This window comes from Gloeophyllum trabeum (assembly GCF_000344685.1).
Source record: "Gloeophyllum trabeum ATCC 11539 unplaced genomic scaffold GLOTRscaffold_00003, whole genome shotgun sequence".
Taxonomy (NCBI): Eukaryota; Fungi; Basidiomycota; class Agaricomycetes; order Gloeophyllales; family Gloeophyllaceae; genus Gloeophyllum; species Gloeophyllum trabeum.
In genome coordinates, this window is record NW_006920412.1 from 2,684,583 (window position 1) to 2,704,055 (window position 19,473).

General features: G+C 53.8%; 8 protein-coding genes across 8 annotated transcripts; 5 read left to right on the top strand and 3 right to left on the bottom strand.

The window, feature by feature from the left end:
• Positions 1–444: 444 nt before the first annotated feature.
• Positions 445–2,370, top strand: GLOTRDRAFT_120232 (d-4,5 unsaturated-glucuronyl hydrolase-like protein; the record flags this gene model as incomplete). Its single annotated transcript, XM_007865513.1, has 10 exons — positions 445–839; positions 894–1,017; positions 1,068–1,097; positions 1,162–1,261; positions 1,315–1,399; positions 1,456–1,502; positions 1,566–1,662; positions 1,719–1,872; positions 1,965–2,079; positions 2,143–2,370. The coding sequence occupies 10 exons, from the start codon at positions 445–447 to the stop codon at positions 2,301–2,303; spliced, it is 1,308 nt and encodes a 435-aa protein (XP_007863704.1). The 3' UTR covers positions 2,304–2,370.
• A 589-nt stretch (positions 2,371–2,959) lies between these two features.
• On the top strand, positions 2,960–4,687 carry GLOTRDRAFT_114940 (TBP-domain-containing protein). The gene is made up of 4 exons (XM_007865514.1): positions 2,960–3,583; positions 3,649–3,921; positions 3,973–4,062; positions 4,204–4,687. The coding sequence occupies exons 1-4, from the start codon at positions 3,083–3,085 to the stop codon at positions 4,270–4,272; spliced, it is 933 nt and encodes a 310-aa protein (XP_007863705.1). The 5' UTR covers positions 2,960–3,082; the 3' UTR covers positions 4,273–4,687.
• Positions 4,688–7,609: 2,922 nt separating this feature from the next.
• Positions 7,610–8,884, top strand: GLOTRDRAFT_36698 (uncharacterized protein; the record flags this gene model as incomplete). Its single annotated transcript, XM_007864737.1, has 5 exons — positions 7,610–7,737; positions 7,795–7,929; positions 8,031–8,462; positions 8,517–8,664; positions 8,735–8,884. Coding segments are annotated over 5 exons (993 nt in total), but the record flags the coding sequence as incomplete, so codon positions are not given.
• A 392-nt stretch (positions 8,885–9,276) lies between these two features.
• Positions 9,277–10,107, top strand: GLOTRDRAFT_127056 (uncharacterized protein; the record flags this gene model as incomplete). The annotated part of the gene is made up of 4 exons (XM_007865515.1): positions 9,277–9,312; positions 9,375–9,410; positions 9,472–9,711; positions 9,769–10,107. 4 exons carry the CDS (start codon positions 9,277–9,279, stop codon positions 10,105–10,107), a joined length of 651 nt encoding a protein of 216 aa, XP_007863706.1.
• A 580-nt stretch (positions 10,108–10,687) lies between these two features.
• GLOTRDRAFT_137243 (uncharacterized protein) lies at positions 10,688–11,692 on the top strand. The gene is made up of 4 exons (XM_007865516.1): positions 10,688–10,741; positions 10,812–10,841; positions 10,917–11,108; positions 11,162–11,692. The coding sequence occupies exons 1-4, from the start codon at positions 10,712–10,714 to the stop codon at positions 11,543–11,545; spliced, it is 636 nt and encodes a 211-aa protein (XP_007863707.1). The 5' UTR covers positions 10,688–10,711; the 3' UTR covers positions 11,546–11,692.
• A 40-nt stretch (positions 11,693–11,732) lies between these two features.
• Positions 11,733–12,730, bottom strand: GLOTRDRAFT_57634 (uncharacterized protein). The gene is made up of 4 exons (XM_007864880.1): positions 12,522–12,730; positions 12,313–12,465; positions 12,157–12,252; positions 11,733–12,100 (listed from the first exon to the last, which is right to left on the bottom strand). Exons 1-4 carry the CDS (start codon positions 12,673–12,675, stop codon positions 11,982–11,984), a joined length of 522 nt encoding a protein of 173 aa, XP_007863071.1. The 5' UTR covers positions 12,676–12,730; the 3' UTR covers positions 11,733–11,981.
• Positions 12,731–13,386: 656 nt separating this feature from the next.
• Positions 13,387–13,936, bottom strand: GLOTRDRAFT_137245 (uncharacterized protein; the record flags this gene model as incomplete). The annotated part of the gene is made up of 4 exons (XM_007865517.1): positions 13,387–13,530; positions 13,652–13,669; positions 13,726–13,782; positions 13,848–13,936. Coding segments are annotated over 4 exons (289 nt in total), but the record flags the coding sequence as incomplete, so codon positions are not given.
• Positions 13,937–17,391: 3,455 nt separating this feature from the next.
• On the bottom strand, positions 17,392–18,364 carry GLOTRDRAFT_127060 (uncharacterized protein; the record flags this gene model as incomplete). Its single annotated transcript, XM_007865518.1, has 3 exons — positions 17,392–17,855; positions 17,906–18,147; positions 18,204–18,364. The coding sequence occupies 3 exons, from the start codon at positions 18,362–18,364 to the stop codon at positions 17,392–17,394; spliced, it is 867 nt and encodes a 288-aa protein (XP_007863709.1).
• Positions 18,365–19,473: the final 1,109 nt, after the last annotated feature.

The following is a 19,473-nucleotide window of genomic DNA, read 5'->3' on the forward strand; positions in this document are numbered from 1 at the left end:
GTCCTTGCCCTGTTCACTCACGTTGTTACTGTCTCTGACGTTCTACCGACGTTCGACAGCCTTTTGGATCTTCAGTTGATCTTGCGGAGTTTCCCTTTCAATTTCTGCCATGGCTTCGCCCGCCAAACGCCATATGACTCTTGCGTAGACCTCTTGCTGTTCCTATCGGACGACTCCCTAACTGCGGCGTGACAGATGCACGGTAAATTCCGCATGTCCTGAAAGTATACGTACTCGATACTCTCTAGATGTGCGAAATGTATCATGTCCGTTGCGCCAGGATTTCTGAACGAAGGAATTCCTGCCGGTCCGCTCGTCTACAAGTGCGTGACGTTGGTCACTCGTGACAATCCAGCACGGAGTCAAAAACGGGTCATGAGAACGAGGCGACCATCTGCTATATATACCGGCCTCCTCGCAGCCATCGTTTCAGCCGCTACCGCCATGCGACTATTCACTCTCGTCGCGGCGGCTTGTCTTACTGGGTCATCCTGGGCAGCATCGGTGCCTGCGGAGCTGTTCTCCCCGCTCGTGGCCTCTAAATTCCTGCAGACAGCGCAGAACGTGCCGAATCCCGTTCAGTATCCCCAATATACCGACCGCTCGCAAGGCGTATGGCAGTACTTCCCGGCGGACTACTGGACCACTGGCTTCCTCCCTGCTTCTTACTATGCCCTGCACACGCGCTTCGCCTCGCTCTGCCCGAACTCTAGCGCCGCGCAACAATTCCTGGACCTGGGGAGGAGTCTGAGCGCGCCTGAGGTTGCGCTGGAGCAGCACACGACGGTGGGGCATGATGTAGGGTTTCTGAGTTTTCCCTTCGTGCAGGAGCTGGCAGTGTGAGTGGGCGCGAGCGCGAGCGTGCGAGGTATGCGTGCTCAGGGCTTTGACAGAGATTCGAGCAATCAGACTGCGGTCACCGCGGTGAATACGTTTGCGACTCTCTTGGCGGATCGGTTTAATCCTATCGTGGGCTGCACGAGGAGTTGGGACACGTCGGATCCTACCGATTTTCAAGTGAGTTTATACCGCGTACCAGATACGCAGCAGTTAACATTGCTCTCCAGGTGATCATCGACAACATGATGAACCTGCAGGTGAATCAGTGCCCCGTGTTGAGGTTCCTTGAATGCTTGTTCTGACACTTGACGCCGTTCCGAGGTGCTCTTCGATTCGATGGCTTTGACAGGGAACACGACCCTGCGGGACATCGCTATGTCCCACGCAGACAAGACGGCCCAGAATCATATTCGGCCCGACGGTCAGTGTCGTGCATTGTAAACGTCTTAACATGTGCCAACTGGGGGTCTGCAGGTTCTTCGTACCACGTCGTCGAATACAACTCGACCACCGGGGATGTCATCAGGCGGAGGACCGCGCAGGGGTACGCTGATAATAGGCGCGCTGGCTTTCATTCATGTTATCCTTCTGCTCTTGGCTTAATGGTGAATATAGTACGTGGACACGCGGGCAAGCGTGGGGGATCTACGGTTTCGCTAATAGTCCGTACACTCTGGGTGTCTGTAGCTGATATCCGAGACTAACACCACACATCTTTCGTCTAGTGTATCGCAACACGAACGAGTCCCGGTACATCGAGACGGCGCGACGGATGGCCTCGTTCTATCTCTCGCAAGTACCGTCTGACGGTATTGTGCCATGGTCAGTGTCCTTCTCGTGCCGGGTCTGTTCGATCCTAAGATTCGTGAACGATGTAGGGACTTCGACGCGCCTCTCGATCCGCCACGACCAGCAGACAGCTCTGCTGCTATGATCGCCACCGTCGGCCTGCTCATGTTGTCCCAGCAAGAGGCATCCCTATCTCCTTCGAACACCACGGGTGCGCAGTACTGGAGTAACGCCGCCATCAAGGTGATCCTCCACTATGTTTTTGATGGGTGCATGAAAGCTGATCATGTTTCGTTGCTGTTCGTGATCTCAACTGTCTATCGTTGATGCGATAGTTGTTGAGTGATAACACTGCGTTTGCGTGGAAGCCCGAGTGGCAGAGTTTGCTTTCGAACGGGACGGTGAATAACCCAGCTTCGCCGCCCAATAACCTCACTGGGATCATATACGGTGCGGTCACCTACGCCCTTGCACAATTCAAGCGCAATATACGGAGTACTGATGAAACTACAGGGGACTACTACTTCGTGGAAGCAGGGAATCAATTGATCTCCATGGGTCTTGCATCATGTTCGGGCAACTCAACTTCTCCCGCGAGCCCATCATCGTCCATCCAGCCAGGCCAACAACACACATCCGGAGCTCCCCGAACAAGACGCATGTGGTTGTTGTAGACTCGTCGTTACCGATACGTAGACAGCTGTGATATCACAAGCGAGTCATTGAGTCGTCTTAAGGCGCTCCACAATACGCCTGTATTCCTCCGGGAATCCGCCTGGCTTCGAGTCAGGTCATGAAAGGTAGAAGGGCATGACACTTGAGAATGAAAGAGCGCGGCAGAGTCCTCGCGAACAATGTCTTGTGACTCCAGAGAACAAGCCAACTGCCCTACCAGGCGACAAAGAACCAGACAGAAACAAGGTTCCTTGAAGAGCGTCAATCTTCAAGATGCACCGCTTGTGATTGAGAAAATGCAGAGCTTCCAGTATCGGACCATTTGTCATGCGGGTGGGAACGGCCGGTGTACGGGCGCCTGTGCGTGTACGCCATTGTTCAGGACATGGTAAGCAATGGGACCACTGGCGACGTTGACGAGTCCAGCAGCGGTAGAGTGTGCATAACGAGCAAACCATGGTCGGCGGCGGCGACGACAGCGACGTTCCAAAGAGTTCCAGAGACGACGACGAGGAACCGCCCGGAGCCGAGGTTGACGTGGTGGTTGATTGATAAGACGTGTGTGGCTCACAGTTTACGGTTGTTTGGCTCTGACTCGATCGTCGGAGTTTGAATGCCCAGGTATATAAGAGCGGGTCCTGCGTCGCCTGTTCACCCCTCTCACCCCCCGTAGAGATTCCCACGCCTCACACGCGTTAATTTTTCCATCCTCTACGCGTCGCAGCGTTATACTCTACTGCTCATCGGTTCATTTCAACCCTTTCGTCGGCTGTAGAAGATGTCGTTCTTGCCTACTCGCCAGGTTACATTCGGGCGCTCGAATGTGCCACAACATCAAGTGAACTTCCAGGCGCAGCAGCAGTTCCAGCAGCAGCAGGCGCAGCAAAATCAACAGCAGCAGCAGCCCAACTTCGGGCTTGCGCTGCCGTCGTCGGGGCCCCAGCTGCCTCTACCCAATCTATCCCTTCCCGGCCCTACCCCATCCATCCCGCCACAGCCGCATCAGCCCCGCCAGCCCTCTCCTCTGCGATCGCAGTTCTCGCCTTCGGATTCGCAGTCGCAAACCGTTGCGCCGTCGCAGACGAACGCTGTTGCGGGGCCGTCGACGCCGACGGTCCCGGCTACTCCTGCACCTCTCACCCTCGAGCAGCAGCACATCACTGCCGTCGAGGGCATCGTTCCTACCCTCCAAAACATCGTGGCCACCGTCAACCTTGACTGTCGTCTTGATCTGAAGACGATTGCCCTGCACGCTAGGAATGCGGAGTACAATCCTAAGGTAGGCTACCTTCATTCTCATCGCTATGGTGCAGACGAACTTCTTCTTCGTTCGTCGTCACTTAGCGTTTCGCCGCTGTGATCATGCGGATACGTGACCCCAAGACCACTGCCCTGATCTTTGCGTCGGGCAAGATGGTCGTGACGGGTGCCAAGTCGGAAGATGACTCCCGTCTGGCGTCGCGCAAGTACGCTCGGATTATCCAGAAGCTTGGCTTCGACGCCAAGTTCTCCGAGTTCAAGATCCAGAACATCGTGGGCAGCTGCGATGTCAAGTTCCCTATCCGCTTGGAGGGTCTGGCATACAGCCATGGTCAGTTCAGCAGTTACGAGCCTGAGGTACGTCGTCGGTTACGTTTTAGTGAGGACTGGGACTGACTTCTGTGTTAGCTGTTCCCCGGCTTGATTTACCGCATGATTAAGCCCAAGGTCGTGCTGCTGGTCTTCGTTTCTGGGAAGATTGTCTTGACCGGAGCTAAGGTAAAGTACCATTTCCATCTATCATGTTCTCGAATCTTCGGCATGCGCTGGTCGCTGCCGAGATGATGCTTGACTCGGGTTCTGTCCGAGGTCCTACCATGTTCATCGGATGCTGACCGCCGTCTTCACCCTGTACATCAGGTTCGAGAGGAGATCTACACGGCGTTCAACACGATATATACGGTTTTGTGCGAATTCCGCAAGCCGTGATCGCCTGCGCTGCTCCTGTCCCCAGCGCACCCCATGTCTTCCCTTATGTTTCCTATACCCACTGTCACGATCCCATACCCACCAAGGACCATCGACCATCTCTTCTCGTTCTGTTGCCTGTGTCTTGTGTCACGTTTGGGGGTTGATGTGTGTCTTGGGTGGCAGTTGGGATTGGGCGGTGGCGTAAAATCTTTTGACGAGTCCGAGGGGCATCAGGTGGATGAGCGGACGTAGCGCACGGTTGATGCTTGTTCTTCTCCCTCGATCGGTTTACTCTAGATTATTTCTGTTTATCGTCTCTTAATTGTGTGCAATAGTGGGACTGTGCAATAAACCTGTACATCAGAGCAACAGTAATTAATACATACGCCATCATCTCAAACGTTTACGTGCAGGTTTGTGGCGTTCATACGGCAAAGTCAATCTGGTTAATCATCCCCTTCACCTTGTGTTCCCTGTATCTCCACGCGTGCTATGGACAAGTGATATTGAGGTCAAGCGTAAGCTCGATAGCCGGAGAGAACTTAAACCAATAGCATTGAGGTGGCGATAGTTCGTCGTTGAAGACGACCTTGATCATGAGCAGGTGCCCCGCACTTGCAGCGCCGGGCATCTATTATGTTCACATCCGGCGAGGGTGAGAGTACTTATTTTCCACGGGAGGGAGATCTTGAAGTGTGGTAGGGCTGGCGCAACCTGGGTCGGAGACCAATACTACCTTACTGCTGTGCCTATATGCGCGCCTCCACTGGAATCTCCGGGCTTGAAGTGGACCTCGAAGTCTGTTTCATGCCCCCCTCCCCTGAACTGTGATACTCCGTGGCTGGCAATGCGCCGCACAGGGTGAGTACTAAGTCTTTCTGGCAGATGTGAGTTGACGAACCACCGCACTCGCTTGATGATGCTTCCTGCAAGTGGCCTACGGGTTAGGGTTTATGTTTGGAGGGTGCGTAGTCGCTGGCGGTGCAAGGAATTGCAGATGCGTCTCATCCCGCCGGCCCATGGGGGATTTGAATGCTGATATATTGTTGATACAGGCCTTTTGCTTGGTCTCCGAGCGACGTCCTTCGTTGTGGCAGGGGCCACTCACGCGCCACCAGGCCGCAGCCTTCAGTCATCTGGAGCACCAGGATCTGTGTGGATGCTGCCTTGCGTTCCGTCACCGCATTGTGTAGCACCATCCGTGTCGGTCGACGTATTAACTGTCGCAATGTGGAAATGACGGTGCAACCTCGTTCGACGGCAGCGCACTTAACCTCGTTACGTCTATTCCTGGACTGTCGCGTTGCAGAACATCGGAGGCCGACCCATGCGCATCAACGATGCTGGGAATGGACGTACAATCGAACAATGGTTCTCAGCCGGGAACACTGGTCGGTTGTATTGATCAGGGGCAATAACTTGAAACGCGATACACCTACGAGGTTGTGCGTGACCGATGGTTTTTCTTCTTCACGGCTAACAAGAGCAGTTGGTTCATAGGGAACCACCCGCCGGCCGCCCCGCTGCAGGTTAAACATGGCGAGCGAAAATATGGAAGAGGAGAGAGACGAATCCAGAATTTGGACGCAACATTCTCGGTGTATATGAGATGCTATCGCAGCCTGAGGCCAATCAGTGCAAGTGTAAGTACCAGTTCTCGTCGTCAAGCTGCGACACTTACTCGCGTCCCCGCTGGGATCGCAGCCACTAGCATTCAGTCAAGCCAGAGCCTCATGCGAGACGCCGCAGAGCGGCGTAGCATCCTCCTTATTATGGACTTGTTGGTGACCCGACCGTAGGATAAAAGGCCACAAGCAAAGCCGGTGTCTCCAGTTATCTAACCCACAAGTACATCCTATTCATGAAGTCAGTACTAGCATTTTTCACAGTCGCGGCGGCTATTGTTCAAAGTACCGCCGCACCCCAAAGTAGCGGCACAGGTAAGTCGCGTTCATTCAACTTTCTCGAGCCTTTTCTAAAGTGACTGACGATGACGACAGGTGGTACCGCTGACGTCTTAGACAATGGCCAGGCTTGGAAGCAATATTGCAGCTTTCCTACGAGCTTTGTCCTGCCGACATTTACGTTCTGTGAGTAGCTGCTTTTCAGACAGCGGGTACATTGGAGCTCACCTTCGAGCAATGACAGCATTCGAGCCGGACTGGTGGGGCAAGCGAGCTCAAGAGACGGGTAGGCCCGCACAGGATAAATAAGATCGATGTCTATAGCCTAGGAGATCCGAAGAGACACTGTATTAGACGAGCAGGGGAGCATAGTTTGAACACGTAGCGGTCCTGGAATCAAAATTTCGATATAACAGTAGTTCCAGCTAGGCCCTGGGGCATCTCTGTGCAACCAGTGTTCGAGCTTCAAGCGGAGGATCTTCTAAGGGATGAGTGTCAAGGGCACCCAGCCGATCGGCAGGCTCCCAGACGAAGCCTGCGAACACGCGAGACGCTCTGCTTGTGCGCTCTCCTTGGCGTGGTTCGTCTGACGCTGTGTCAGGGTGCTCCTTATCTAAGTGCTGGATGGCGATAATACACGTTGACTTCCTTTTATCCTATTTCGTTCGTAACTTCCTTTCTATCGACACGAAGTTCCAGCGCCAAGGCTGTCCGGATCCACTCTGCAGCACCTTGAGTGTTGAGGCACGACAGCTGTTAATTGAATCCAAAGCAGAACAGAAAGAGTTAAGCATACAGTGATAACCTAAGGGCGAGGAGCTCGGGTATTCCAAACTTCTGAGGCAGCCTATTCATTCGCGGTCCTTGACATATCGACTAGAAGATCCCTGTCAATATTACCCCCTGCTCTCTTGTACGTCCGGACTCCGGAGTCGACGGTGGCCTGCATAGGTGACTGGCAGCTGCCGAAGGAAAGAGCTGATGACAAGTGATGACTGGTCGTGATGTTCTGACAGTGAAAGGCTACAAGCTGCCAGTGCTACAACTTACAAGGTAGCCCGCGGCGTACGAGAGCGTGACCATATGTCGGGTGACGCTGTGACATCTCGTGTCTAGGACGCGTTCGCGACTTGGCCACGTTTGACGCAGCACTTTCTTGGTGATCGCCGACCAGGACGAGGACCATTCGAGACACACTGCTTAAACAAGATTTTACACTCGAAGAAGCAAGGCATGTCGGGCGATGCGCTGAATCGCTGGCTTTCCTCTGACGTTCACGACCCTACCGACTTCCCTGGCTCTGCATTACCCATGCGCGACCTAGACGCCGCCCTTCGATGCACCATATGCGGCGAACTCTTCAGCGCGCCCGTCAGTCTGGCCTGCGGGCACTGTTTCTGCTCTGTCGTGAGTCTGGCGTGGACGGAGTGAGGGCGGAGAGTTGACTTCGAGACCAGTGCGTCCGGGAGTCGATACAGCTGAAGCCGGAATGCCCTGCGTGTCGCAAATCATCAAATGAGAGCCACATTAGGAGCGACTCGGCAATAGAGGCTGCTGTTGCTGCTTGGAGGAACGCAAGGTTCGCACCCGCTTGGTTGCATTTTCTCTGCCCATCTGATCGTGACGTTCACTCCAGAGCAGAAGTATTGCGACTTTGTCAGGAGGAAGATGCCCGGAGGAATGCTCCCCCTCCCTCAATCTCACACAGAAAGCGTAAACGAAGTCCAGAATCAACGTGTCATTCTACCCCCCCTGAATCATCCACCGCCAAGTCGTCCAAACCACCAAGCTCTAAAAGAGACAAGACCAAGAACTCGAGCTCCCCTTCACAGTCTCACGAAGATGACATCACGCATATACCTAGTCAGTGAGCCCAGTGTCAGTCTCCTCTTTGCTAGGCAGTCGCCTTACCTGCGTCGCAGACGACGCCCCCGTCCAATGCCCCATCTGTAGCAAACGCGTGCAAATGAGGTTCATCAACGCACATATGGACAACGGCTGTCGCTCCCCGTCCTCCTCAGACGCCGAGGGAAACGGTCGTCCCCCTCGGTCAAAGGGCGACCAGAAGAATGCATGGTCAAAGATTCTGGGCGGGGGCGGGAAGGGTAAAGAGAAACAACGGTCAGTCGAAGCTCATCTCCAGGGGAAATATACGGTTCTAATCGGTAGTAGAGACGATGAATGGCTGCCCCTCCCAAAAGCCTCGTATCACACGCTGAAAGACAAACAACTGAAAGACTTACTAATCGAGCAACAGCTCCCGACAACCGGTGACCGCCAGACCTGGGTTACGAGGCATCAGAGGTGATCGCTCTTGTTCTCGGATTGTCTATCATGCTCACACGGGATCTTGTCCAGATGGGTGCTGCTGTGGAACGCCAACCTGGATAATCAACCCGGTCAGCGGAAGAGCGTGAGCGAGCTCCGGACGGAGCTCAAGAGGTGGGAAGAGTCGCGTAGTAAAGCAAAGAAAGCACCGGTGGTCGAGGATCCCACTGCTTACGAGGTGAGCGACCATAATTTCCTTTGCGTGTCTCATCCTCCAGGTGCTGATGCCGCGGTTCCAATGATGGCAGAAAGCGAACAAGGATCAATTCGCTCGCCTAATTGAGGCGGCCCGACCGAAGAAGTCCGTGAGTCCTGGCGAGGCAGCAGTGGATAAACCTCCGGATTCACCAGCAGCCTCTGGGAATGATGATGACCCGGACGTTATTATCGTGGATTGATCATATTTCCTACGGAACTCAGATATGTATGTCATGATGTATAGTATGTTGTATCTATGGATGCTTCTGTTACCCGTATGTGCACTGATCCGCTTCTCGCGTTTACCGAATATCTGTACCGTCTATGCGAGCATCGTTCCCCTTGCTCGCTTTATTGCCGAAGGGCCAGCTCGGCGACGTCACAGCACAGGGAGCGCCGATTCGTAGCTCATTGGATTGCATAGGGTTCTCCCAACGTGCTCTGGCGAAGAGTGCCGTGCCGTCACTTCCTGCGAGATGGACGTCAGACTTGCCTGCCCTCTTCGCTTCCTTTACGCCAATCGAGTAGCGCCGGATAGTTATTAGCAATGCGCAGCACTGCAGCCAACAGGCAGTGCTCTTGATCTTCCTCCATGTCCAGTCGGTTATCGGTCCTCACAGTTCTCTCGGTGAGCGATATCGGGGTCGTTCATTCTGATGTCATGGATCAAGTGGGCTTATGATCATTTAGACATTGAGCTCGGCCGTAGGCGCAGGCGCTCAGGACGTAGGTTGATCCCCCACTTTCTCTGCGAGGCGCTTACACGACCACATTCCCCATCTCGCAGGATGCCAGTGAGTCGAAGTCGAGGGAAGAGCAATTCGAAGGAGGTATGCAAGACACCATCACCCACGAGCTGATACCTGTCCGACGGGGACGGCACCCGCCCCGAGTCGAAATCACAGCCAGCCGGGGATGTCTGGAGATCAAGTTGCTGCTGCTATCCCCGGTGCCGTCAGAACTCCCGCCTTTCGAGAAGTCGGTGGTGCACATATCGACCACCACGAAGCCCGTGCGCATCACGGTGGTAGGTGGCCCAGTTTGGGATGGATATTACTGGGTACTGATCGAATTCCCCACCTAGTATCGCGCTTGCGGTGCCGAGAGCCATTTCCTGCAGCTCACGATCGCGGCGAAGCCCAGCGCGGACGTGACGATCGTTCTCCCTCTCACGTTCCGGGGTATCGTGAACGTGGAAAGCCACCCAAGGAAGCCTCGCGTGCTCTGCAACACGGCGTTCTCGGGGCGGATGAAGTGCGGATTTATAACCCTAGATCGGGGGCGCACGGCTGCGGTTGACGAGGACGAGATCAGCGTGCGCACGCCCGCGCGCGTCGAGCTGCGCCTCATGGACGCGGGCGACCGCGACCGGCATACGATGCTCGACCGGCTGAAGCTGATCGTCAGGAGATCACTCGTATGACGGGGCGGTGTGCGCGGTGTGCGTTCGAGCCCGACGCAAGCGCGATGGTGCCCAGGTGCATGCCAGTTCGCGCGTTCTTGTTCCATTTACCTACCATACAGCCAGTCTTCCATTGCGTCTTGTGTACGTATACGAGGCCCTGAGGCCTAATCTGCCGTGCCTAGTAATTATCGGTCCGCATTAATGCAATGAATACCTTGTATTCCGGGTGGGCGCGTGCAGGGCAGCAGCACTCGCGCAGGTTGCCATTGTGACTGGGTGTCAAACGGGGGAACAAAAAGCTGCGGGTTGCATAACGGCGTGCGCAAACGAGGAGGAGAATAGCCGTGGGGGAACAAGACATCCGGGCTTCCGGGGACCGCGCTGCATGGCCGGCCGGGGCGACTTCCCGATGCGGAAGCTCCGAGAGGCCGGCGTCCGCGTCTCTTGTTCCCGATCGAGCACAACAACAGGGACAGGCATTCGCGCTGCTGGACATGGCGACTGCCTGCAGAACCGATATAAGCCCCGGCCTGGCTGTCTCGGCCGCTTGCACCTCCCCCGCATCCATCGCGACCCCCGGCTTATAGCCATCCGGCCCCCATCATCAACCAACCCTGCCGCCATGTTCGCCTCGGGCTCCTCGTCCAGTCTGGTATGTACAGCGCACCGGGCATCACAGCGCGCGCTGCACCGTGTTCTGATCGCATGTCTTTCACGTGTAGGAATCGCATTCGCACATGGAAAAATGCCTGGTCGGTATCCCGACTCTTGCTCCGAGCACGTCGGTGCTCGCGTCTAAATTCATAAGCTGACGCGCGCCATGACAGCTCGACCAACCCATGGGCACACAGAGAGTGCACTTTCAGGGCGGGAAAGACTACGACTTTGCGCTCGAGAGCGAAGACAGCCCGATCGACCTCTCCCTCATCCTACCACACTACCGCGCGCGCAACCAGCCGCTCGACCACCGTATGTCGATGTACATCGGCAGCGACAGCGGGCCTATCAAGGTCAAAGTTGTAAGTGTCCACGCTCCTGAGCAGTGTCCCGCACGTGGCTGACACGCGCGTAGTGTCGCCCGCCTTCGCGCACCCCCTTCCAGCTCGAGATCCAGTCGGACGTGTCGGACGTGACAGTATGGCTGCCATCCGACTTTAGGGGGCGTATACAGCACTCGGCCGCGAAGGTCACCTTTTCCGCGGGCTTTACGAACCGTATCATGCAGCATGCGCGCATCAACGAGCCGCTGGACGAGCCATACCCCCTCACGTACTCGTCTCTGGACATTGAGGACGAGGTGGTTGTCAGCACCGCCGGCAATGTCACGTTCCGCATGTGGGACGTTCAGACGTGCGCGCCGGAAAACCGGAGCAAGGAGTGCTGGAAGCGCATGTTCGGATGCGCGAAGAAGGCGCCCGAGACGACCATCGACTGGGACTTCCTCCTCGAGGACTAGGAACTACCCCGGCTCGGATTGATTCTTTTGGATTCTGTTTCGATTTTCGTTGTCGATCCTTCCTCGGTCTTGGGTTCATTTTTCTCGTCCTCCGTCGCGCTCGTTCCCCCATGTCCTGTGTCTCTCACCGCAACATCTTGTAGCTCTTGCAACCATCTCACCATTGTAGCATTATTGCTTTTTCCCTCTGCCATACCTATTTCACGCTCCCTAGACCCGCACGAACCTATATTCTATTACATTCCCTTATTACCCGCTGCACGCACACTTGTATGTAGAGATTATATGGCGCAGTACTATACGGATTAGCTAACCATTTTGTATACCAAGGTTCAGGTTCTGAATATCCCAAATGCCATATGCATGTTACACACGAGAAAAGCTATCGATACAAATCCTATCCGTACAAGCAACCTCAGCCTCAACGTCCAGCCAGCTACTCGAGTCTCTCCCCGCGAAGCCCGGCGCTGGCCAAGCAATCTTCCACTGCACTCAATAGCGCGGGGTTCTCTAGCGCAGCCGCAACCCGTTCCTTATCGTTCAGCTGTTTATTGACTGCACGGGTGCAGATGTCAGTCGCCCGAGGACGCCGCCGATCGTTAATCACGTACTGGCATGTTCGCTCTGGTGCGAACCAGGCTTGACATGAATATCCACCTTGAAGCGCTGTGGCAGACTCCGTAACAGGCGCACCCTGATCGACAAGCCTGCGGAAGCAAAGGCGAACTCAAAATCCACCAGTACCATCCTCATGTGAAGCCACCCACCAATCAAGGTCGACATACCGCAATGCGGGACGGTCGGCGTGAACTCGACGTCGACGAGGTTCGACCCCACCCGTATTTGCGGCGCAGAGACGACCATGAGGTCCTCGAGAGTCATATGCTTGTGCTCGGGATCCGTGATCGAGCGGATGAGGTCTGGCGGGCTTGGGGTAAGCGGAGGCAGAATGGAACGGATGGTGAATATATCGCACCGAATATCTCGTCTTGGTCTAGCGGCTCGACTTCGTCCGAGTCCTCGATGTTCTCCTCGTCCTCGACGAGCCATAATGAGCCTTCCTTTGCGCCGGATTTGCGAATTGTTTTTGCCGATTTGTAGACGGTGGGGTTGGGATTGTAGGCCTCCATAGCAGGATAAAACTCAAAGAAATTCCAATGATTCTGTTCGTTCAAGACCCGTAGCTCAGCGACACGCGAACGTTGTGCGCAAGGCAAACGCAATCGTTGGAATTCATCGGGCTCATGACAAAATCGCAAACCACGTGGCCGGAGCGTCCCGATCTAGATCGAAGCTGCCATCAATACTGAACGCCTCGCTTGCAATTTCTGCCGGCGGCCTCTCCTGTCTTATATATATTGCAACTCCTCTGTCTCGGGCATAGCGGGGGTAATCGTAGATGGCTTTTTGTTTTGCGGAAATCATGTCCGCTGCCCTCGGTATTCAGGGCGGTCGGATGGACATGGCCGTTCTGACGGCGTACGGTCCATGGGACCCGGGAAGGTCCATATGCCAGTATTTACTGCGGTCTTCTAAGAAAGCTTTTCTCTGTGAGTTTGGACGCGTGACGTAACGAATTAATCATCAGTTTATTGAGGGTGCACAAGAGCCTGACCATACTTCAACAAGCGGGCGAATGATACTCTCCAGAACCAGCTGTGGCTTTCGCAACCGCTTCAACAATCGCAATTCACCATCCTCGTACCATTATATTTAGGATTTTCTGAACTTCCTGGTGCTGACACTCCATTTCCTCATCCGTATGAATCCACTCAGGGCCAAAGAAGACGACGTAAGTAAACCTGAGGCAAGCGGTCACAGCAAGGAAAGACGCAATATAGTAGAAACATTGTCTGGTGATTAGGGATACAGGTGTTGGATCGTTACACGGAGGAATACAACAACATAGGCACGGAAGTCTTTGTACAAATCATACAAAGGGCGGTGCCCTCCCGCAGAGTCACCATCATATCGTTGTTTAACAACTGTAAAGGCACAGGTTATTAAAACAACCACATGCTTAGACTACCAGGACTTACGGGCAGCTAAAATCGTAAAGCAGTCGAAGTTGGTAAGTTAATAGGAAACACTCCATACGGGCAAATCACTCACGGCTCGCAGTAACTACGAGGTCATATCATCAGCACGCAGACATCCAAGAGTCTGTAACTCTGGCTTACCTGGCGTAGGGAGGGCAGCAAGTGCCGGTACCGTCCCCAGAGCACTGGTTATCTCCGCTAGAATACAAGTACACTTCGGTTAGCCGAGAAGGAGGAGGGCGGACAGATAGAATGTTACTGACGCAGCTGTAGGGCAACACCCGGCGGCGTTGGCTCCCATGGCGAAGACGGCCATGGCAGCGACGGCAGTAAGGATACGGCTGATGAACATCTTGGATGAGAGTTGCTTGAGAAGAGTAGTAGTAGTAGACGTTGAGTGTTGATTGAGAACTCGATACGCTGAATCGTTACCCTCTTATACGCTCGTGGAAGGCTGTCCATAGGACGGCTGTGGTGCCGAGAGGCAGCGTTGAGGCAGGGAGAGTGGCACACGATGCTCCTCCTGTCCGACAAAGACGCAAGAGCCAAGAGCAAGTGAAGTACCTCCATCGAGAGAATTCGGAATGGCCTGATGCCTAGAGATGTGGCATTCCGAATGACCGCTCTGTCGTCGGAACATCTGGAGGCGTGCAAATTCCACTGGTCCAGTAAAACCTTTTCATAACAGGAGGGTCTTCATCGCGTTGGCTGATGCTGCGTGGAGCGAGTATACACAGACCCATCCGGCTGGACGATGTACATCAGCTGCCCTGATTAGGTTATTAAGGAAACCAAACTCCAACTTGTAAGAATAGCCAACCAAGTTTGCGGTCACAACAATCAGAGCCTGAAGGAGAGGGAAGCATTGCCCAATCCAAGGCTGAGCAGCACATGTACGCAACGATCTGCGGCCAGGGAAAATACGCTTGGATACAACACATACATAGTGCGTGAGTGGGCATACAAGGTGACCCAAAACACAAGACGGAGTAGCCTCCGATAGGTACGGAAGCACTGGAAGCAAATATCCCCACCCGTCCTCAGTACCCTCGGACATAACCAGTCGCTGGTTAGAAATAACAGCTCACATATCAGCAACCTAGGGAGAGATCCATATAGCTTACCTGTGGTGACGAAGCCTGATACACTATACCGTACCACTAATAGTAATAACGGCCGCTCAGACGGAGCGTCAAGGCTGTGCTGGCTCCAAAGGAGATACATACTGCAATTCGTAGAACCGAAGAACACCCCAGTTTCGTCCACCGGCCACGCACGGGCAAAGTGAGTATGGTGTGAGAACGTTCAGCTGAATCCTGTGATCGCGGCGTGCTGGTGGACGGCCCAGCTTTGGGCCCCTCACAATCAGGTCGTGATCCAAGGACTCAGGCTGCCGAAGACATGGAGACCGGCAGAGGGCGCCACATACGTAGATACCAAACGCCGTCTGCACCGGTGTGGACATACTAGGTGGGCATGTGCTGAGTGAAATTCCGAATGTCGCAGTGTCTGAATCTGCGGCTATGACGAGGGTACCGGGTGGGAACTTGATGGGGACTGCAAAGACACGAGTGGGCTGCTGGGTTTTGCCTCCGCCGCCTGCCTAGCTTAAGCTTGCCTAGTGGCATAGAACAGGAGTTCACATCGACAGAACGTGCAGCAAAGCATATTCTGGACAGAAGGATGAGTCTAGAGACGTGACCAAGCTAGAAAGCTGCCAAGTAGAGAACAACCACGTGGCGAGCCTCAGCGCTGTGCTTCACAAACTGAGGGGAACACTTGATCGTGGTCGGTGTGGCTAGACTACCATCTCTATAGTCATGTTGGCATCGATGCCTTCAAAATCGAAACAACAGGGTGCCTGCTTCTGCGGCGAAGTAGTCGCCATACAGAGGCGGCTCATTCAAGGGTAGGATGGCGAATTGACCCTAACCTTTTCGTGTGCAGCATTACCTCAGGTTGTGTAGAAGGATGGGGTACGTCAGGACAACGAGAATGCTGGAGCATACCTTAGCAGATTTGGTGTAACACAGAGACTGACTATAGGCAAACTTATTTGTCGGACTGGGTTCACGTCTCCAGGGGTCAGCCAGACAACAGAGACATCAATTGGTTGTCGCGCCGAGTCTGACTCGGTATGCGCTCTTTACTCTCGACGTACGAGGGCTTGCAGGGCATTCTGACAGCTTATAGTCCGCACCAGTGGCTCGAGGGTATAGGAGGGACCATGTTGCTGCCATTCTTCTCTCCCCCGGTGCTGCACCGTGACCTTAACCGATGGACACGACGCAGATCCGACTGCACCCAGACTGCTTAATGCAAGAAGTGATTCAAGTCGTTCGTTACAGCAGGATACAAGATACAGCAAGTACAACAAGTGGTACTGGTACATCTCCCTATATGTTACACACAACTGAGTGTGCCACATCATAGACTCTTGTTCTCCCGCGATTCTTGATATGTAGTCCGATCGGGCTGACGCGCTTAGCAGCTGGGTGAACCGTGAGCTATTCCAGTCTAAGTCTGAGAAGTTCTGAAACTTACGGGCATCTGCAGTCATGAGAGTCAGTTCGTCTCAGGTCAGTTATTGGGGTTCTTTGGCGGTGAAGCTAATGAGACTACTCACGGTTCGCAGTAGCTGCAGGAATGATTATTAGGCGCATGAAGGAGCGAAGATGGTGGTCGATCTCACCTCGAGTAAGCAGGGCAGCAAGTGCCCGTGCCGTCGCCGGCGCACTGGTAGTTTCCTCTGTAGTGCATAGAACGGTCCCGTCAGCTGTTTGCTAGGCGGAGGAGAGCCGGGAGATCACTGACGCAGCATCCTGGCAGCACTGCGCATTGGCACCTATCGCGAGGACAGCAACAGTAACGACGGCAGTAATAACACGAGAAATGAACATCGTTGTGAGTGTTGTTGAATGGTGGTAATGAACTTGAGTGTGCACTGAGGATTTCAAACACAGAACACTCACCCTTTTATACACTCGCCAGGGACAGGTCTCACACAGGATGAACGTAGCACCGAGAGGTGCTCAGTCATGAGGCCAGTGACCGCAGAGCCATCGGTGAGCGGGATGAAGCAAGTCAAACAGCTCCATTGAGCGAGCTGCGCCGTCCTGAGGACAGAGTTAGTTATTTACGGCCATCGTTCCCGGTCGAGTCTGTACCTGGAGAAGTACAAGTACCGGTGTACCCACAATATCCTTTTCAAAGGGCCGTACGTATTGCATGTAATCATCCGAATGCTCTGCAAGGACCGACTAAGGACAACAAACCGGAGCGGACAGGAGCATAGGACCAGCCGGCGCTTTTTTAGGATAAGTCATCGGCGCCCAATTGATATTGGGTACGGTCTACGAAGGTGGGTATCTCAAGGATAGGCTACAGGTGCGAAGGCTAAGTTCATCATTATGACCGGTTGTCTTTGAGGATGGCCAGCATGCGACTGTCGGAAGGGGCATCCGGTCTACAAAGCCAAGCCTGGCAAGTGCTGGTCGTACTAAACACCGCGCCTCATGAGCATTTCAACCCCGAGCCGTGCACGTTACGAATCGGTTGTTTCGCCCTACCGGAGGCGCCTCTATGTCCGAGTCAGGCCCTCGAACTAGACTTGAGGTTTTATGGTCTCTGTCTGTGCTCTGTACACGTAGTTCAGCACTCGTTGGGCAAAGCAGGATTACATCCCAGTGACCGGGCATGGCTGGATCATTATCGAGCCCAATATTGGAAGATCATACAACCGACTAAGTACACAAAAATACATCACGACGAACTGCTACATAGCCTGATGCCGAGTGGTCCCAAATATTAGTGAGACGCTATAGACGTACGGTGCAGTACTCGGTCGCGATTAGTGAAGTGCAGAGCCTCGCGAACCTTTGCTTCCACTTCCTCGCTCGTCACGGAACCATCGGAGAGCGGCAGCTTCGCTTCCCGCAGTATGTGCAAAATACTCTCCACCTGCTGAGGGGTGCCGTCAGTGCCCTCATACACGGAGAGACGGCGCAGCACAGAATCGATGAATTCCTGAGGTGGATAATCGGAAGCCGGTCGAATGGGACGCCCCGCTATGAAGACAATGTCCCATTTGATGTCTTCGATTGGGATACCCTTCTCCAGCTCGATGCTGACCTCGCGAAGGCGACCAAACAACATCCGGCGTTGGTCCTCGTTGTCGAAACGAGTACGTCGTCGGGAGATGAGCTCGTCTACGGCTTCTTGTGGGGGTAGGCCATCGGGGGGAAAGACGCTTTGGCCAATCGTCACATTTTCTATACGAGGAGTCAATAAAGAGTGGAAACATGCAGATGTAGAGACTTACTGCTCCATATCTGGAAATCTTCGCAGTAGCAGTAGATGTCCTCGCAGTCCACATCAATGACATGCTCCCATGGCGTCAGATCCCTTCGAATCTCCATCTTGCACTCGCCCTTATGCGGAGAAACCCTGCCGAAGTCAATGATACGAACATCCCGTCCGCGGAGGAGTACGTTCGGTACCCGGAAGTCTTCGTGGATAATACCACAGCGGTGTATTTCCTGGAGCTTCCGCAGGATAGTCAATCTACGGCGCTCATCATTAGCTGCTACTTGCAGTAGGACACTGTTCGGCAGACTAACCTGGTGGCGACGGGTAGGTATGGGAAAATAACAGCCGGAGGTTCCCCGCAGTCCTCCAGAACAAGACATCCAAGCGTATCACCCTCGTGGACCGTCTCGTATAAGCCATAGAAGACCGGGACAACAGTCCCCTGAAGGCTGGACAGCTGGTTCTCATACATGTCTCTCTCTGTGCGGAGTTCCTCCAGAGCGTCATCTGTGCGGGCAAATTTCAGGACAACCCTTGTCTCGGTATTTGCAATCTGTGCACGGTAGACGATTGAGCGCGAATTACGACGAACTTCACGGCAGCCGTCTATCGCCGTCACTCCAGTGTTCTGGGATAATTGGTGGCAACCCTTCATTTGCAGTGTCTCTGGTCCCCATGGGGTTTCTAATTCAAATGAGATACAAACAGCAGACATAATCGTCGATGAGAGCATGAGTCCTGGAGGAACACTGGCTATGGTGAGCTCGACTGCACTGTCGCACCCTGAGATCCTTTTGAAGTTCAAACCGATGTCGAACAATAGAGCCTGTTGTTGTCACGTGAGCGCGGCAGAAGTCGCCCATCCTCAGAGTTATACTCATACGATTCGTCGCATCTTGATCGCATTCAAGTTTGATTCAAGCGGCGTAATTTCGCTTTGGCCGACGGTCGAGGGTGTTAGGAAGCGATGTCCTAACTAGTCGTCTTGAAATAACTGGGCCATGTGCCAACAGTTATGTCATCACTACCTCAGTAAGCATACTGAAAGGTAGGTCTGGCCGGGCCAATGCCAACGGTCAAGTCAAGAGTCCAGATAATCGCTGTATTCAACAGGAGGTTGAACTAAGGAATACATGGGTTTTCCTACAGTATATATAGTAACTGGTATAGGGGTTAATACCCAAAGAAGAGAACAATAAGAAAGGACACGTAAGCTATCCTGTGAGAATGTAACTCAGAGAAATGAGAAATACAAGGGTGCCCATTGGTAGAAGGTGAGTCAAGGGAGATAACGTGTGAGAAGAAGATAGCGTCCATGGGAAGGTCTACTCAGAGAAAGGTACTGTCCAATAGCAATGCTCGGAATGGAAATATAATGAGATAAGCATGGGAAAATCATAACATTATCCCCTTCCTATGGTCGAAGTTTACCCAAACTTCCTAGTCATGACCGGTTACCGAACTGTCCAGGTCCACAAGAGTGCCATCATCGTAGTCTTGCTCTTCGGTGGCTTCTTGGATAGCATTGTCCCAAACAGTTTGTTGAGGACAGGCAGATGGATAATGCCTGGTTGAGTGCGT

Coding starts and splice junctions, on each gene's coding strand:
- GLOTRDRAFT_137243 (XM_007865516.1), top strand. CDS start 10,712: ATGTTCGCCTCGGGCTCCTCGTCCAGTCTG. Junction 10,742..10,811: donor CGGGCTCCTCGTCCAGTCTG/GTATGTACAGCG, acceptor TTTCACGTGTAG/GAATCGCATTCGCACATGGA. Junction 10,842..10,916: donor CGCACATGGAAAAATGCCTG/GTCGGTATCCCG, acceptor GCGCCATGACAG/CTCGACCAACCCATGGGCAC.
- GLOTRDRAFT_114940 (XM_007865514.1), top strand. CDS start 3,083: ATGTCGTTCTTGCCTACTCGCCAGGTTACATTCGGGCGCTCGAATGTG. Junction 3,584..3,648: donor ATGCGGAGTACAATCCTAAG/GTAGGCTACCTT, acceptor GTCGTCACTTAG/CGTTTCGCCGCTGTGATCAT. Junction 3,922..3,972: donor TCAGCAGTTACGAGCCTGAG/GTACGTCGTCGG, acceptor CTTCTGTGTTAG/CTGTTCCCCGGCTTGATTTA.
- GLOTRDRAFT_57634 (XM_007864880.1), bottom strand. CDS start 12,675: ATGGAGGCCTACAATCCCAACCCCACCGTCTACAAATCGGCAAAAACA. Junction 12,253..12,312: donor CGGTATGTCGACCTTGATTG/GTGGGTGGCTTC, acceptor TTGCTTCCGCAG/GCTTGTCGATCAGGGTGCGC. Junction 12,101..12,156: donor GCACCAGAGCGAACATGCCA/GTACGTGATTAA, acceptor GCACCCGTGCAG/TCAATAAACAGCTGAACGAT.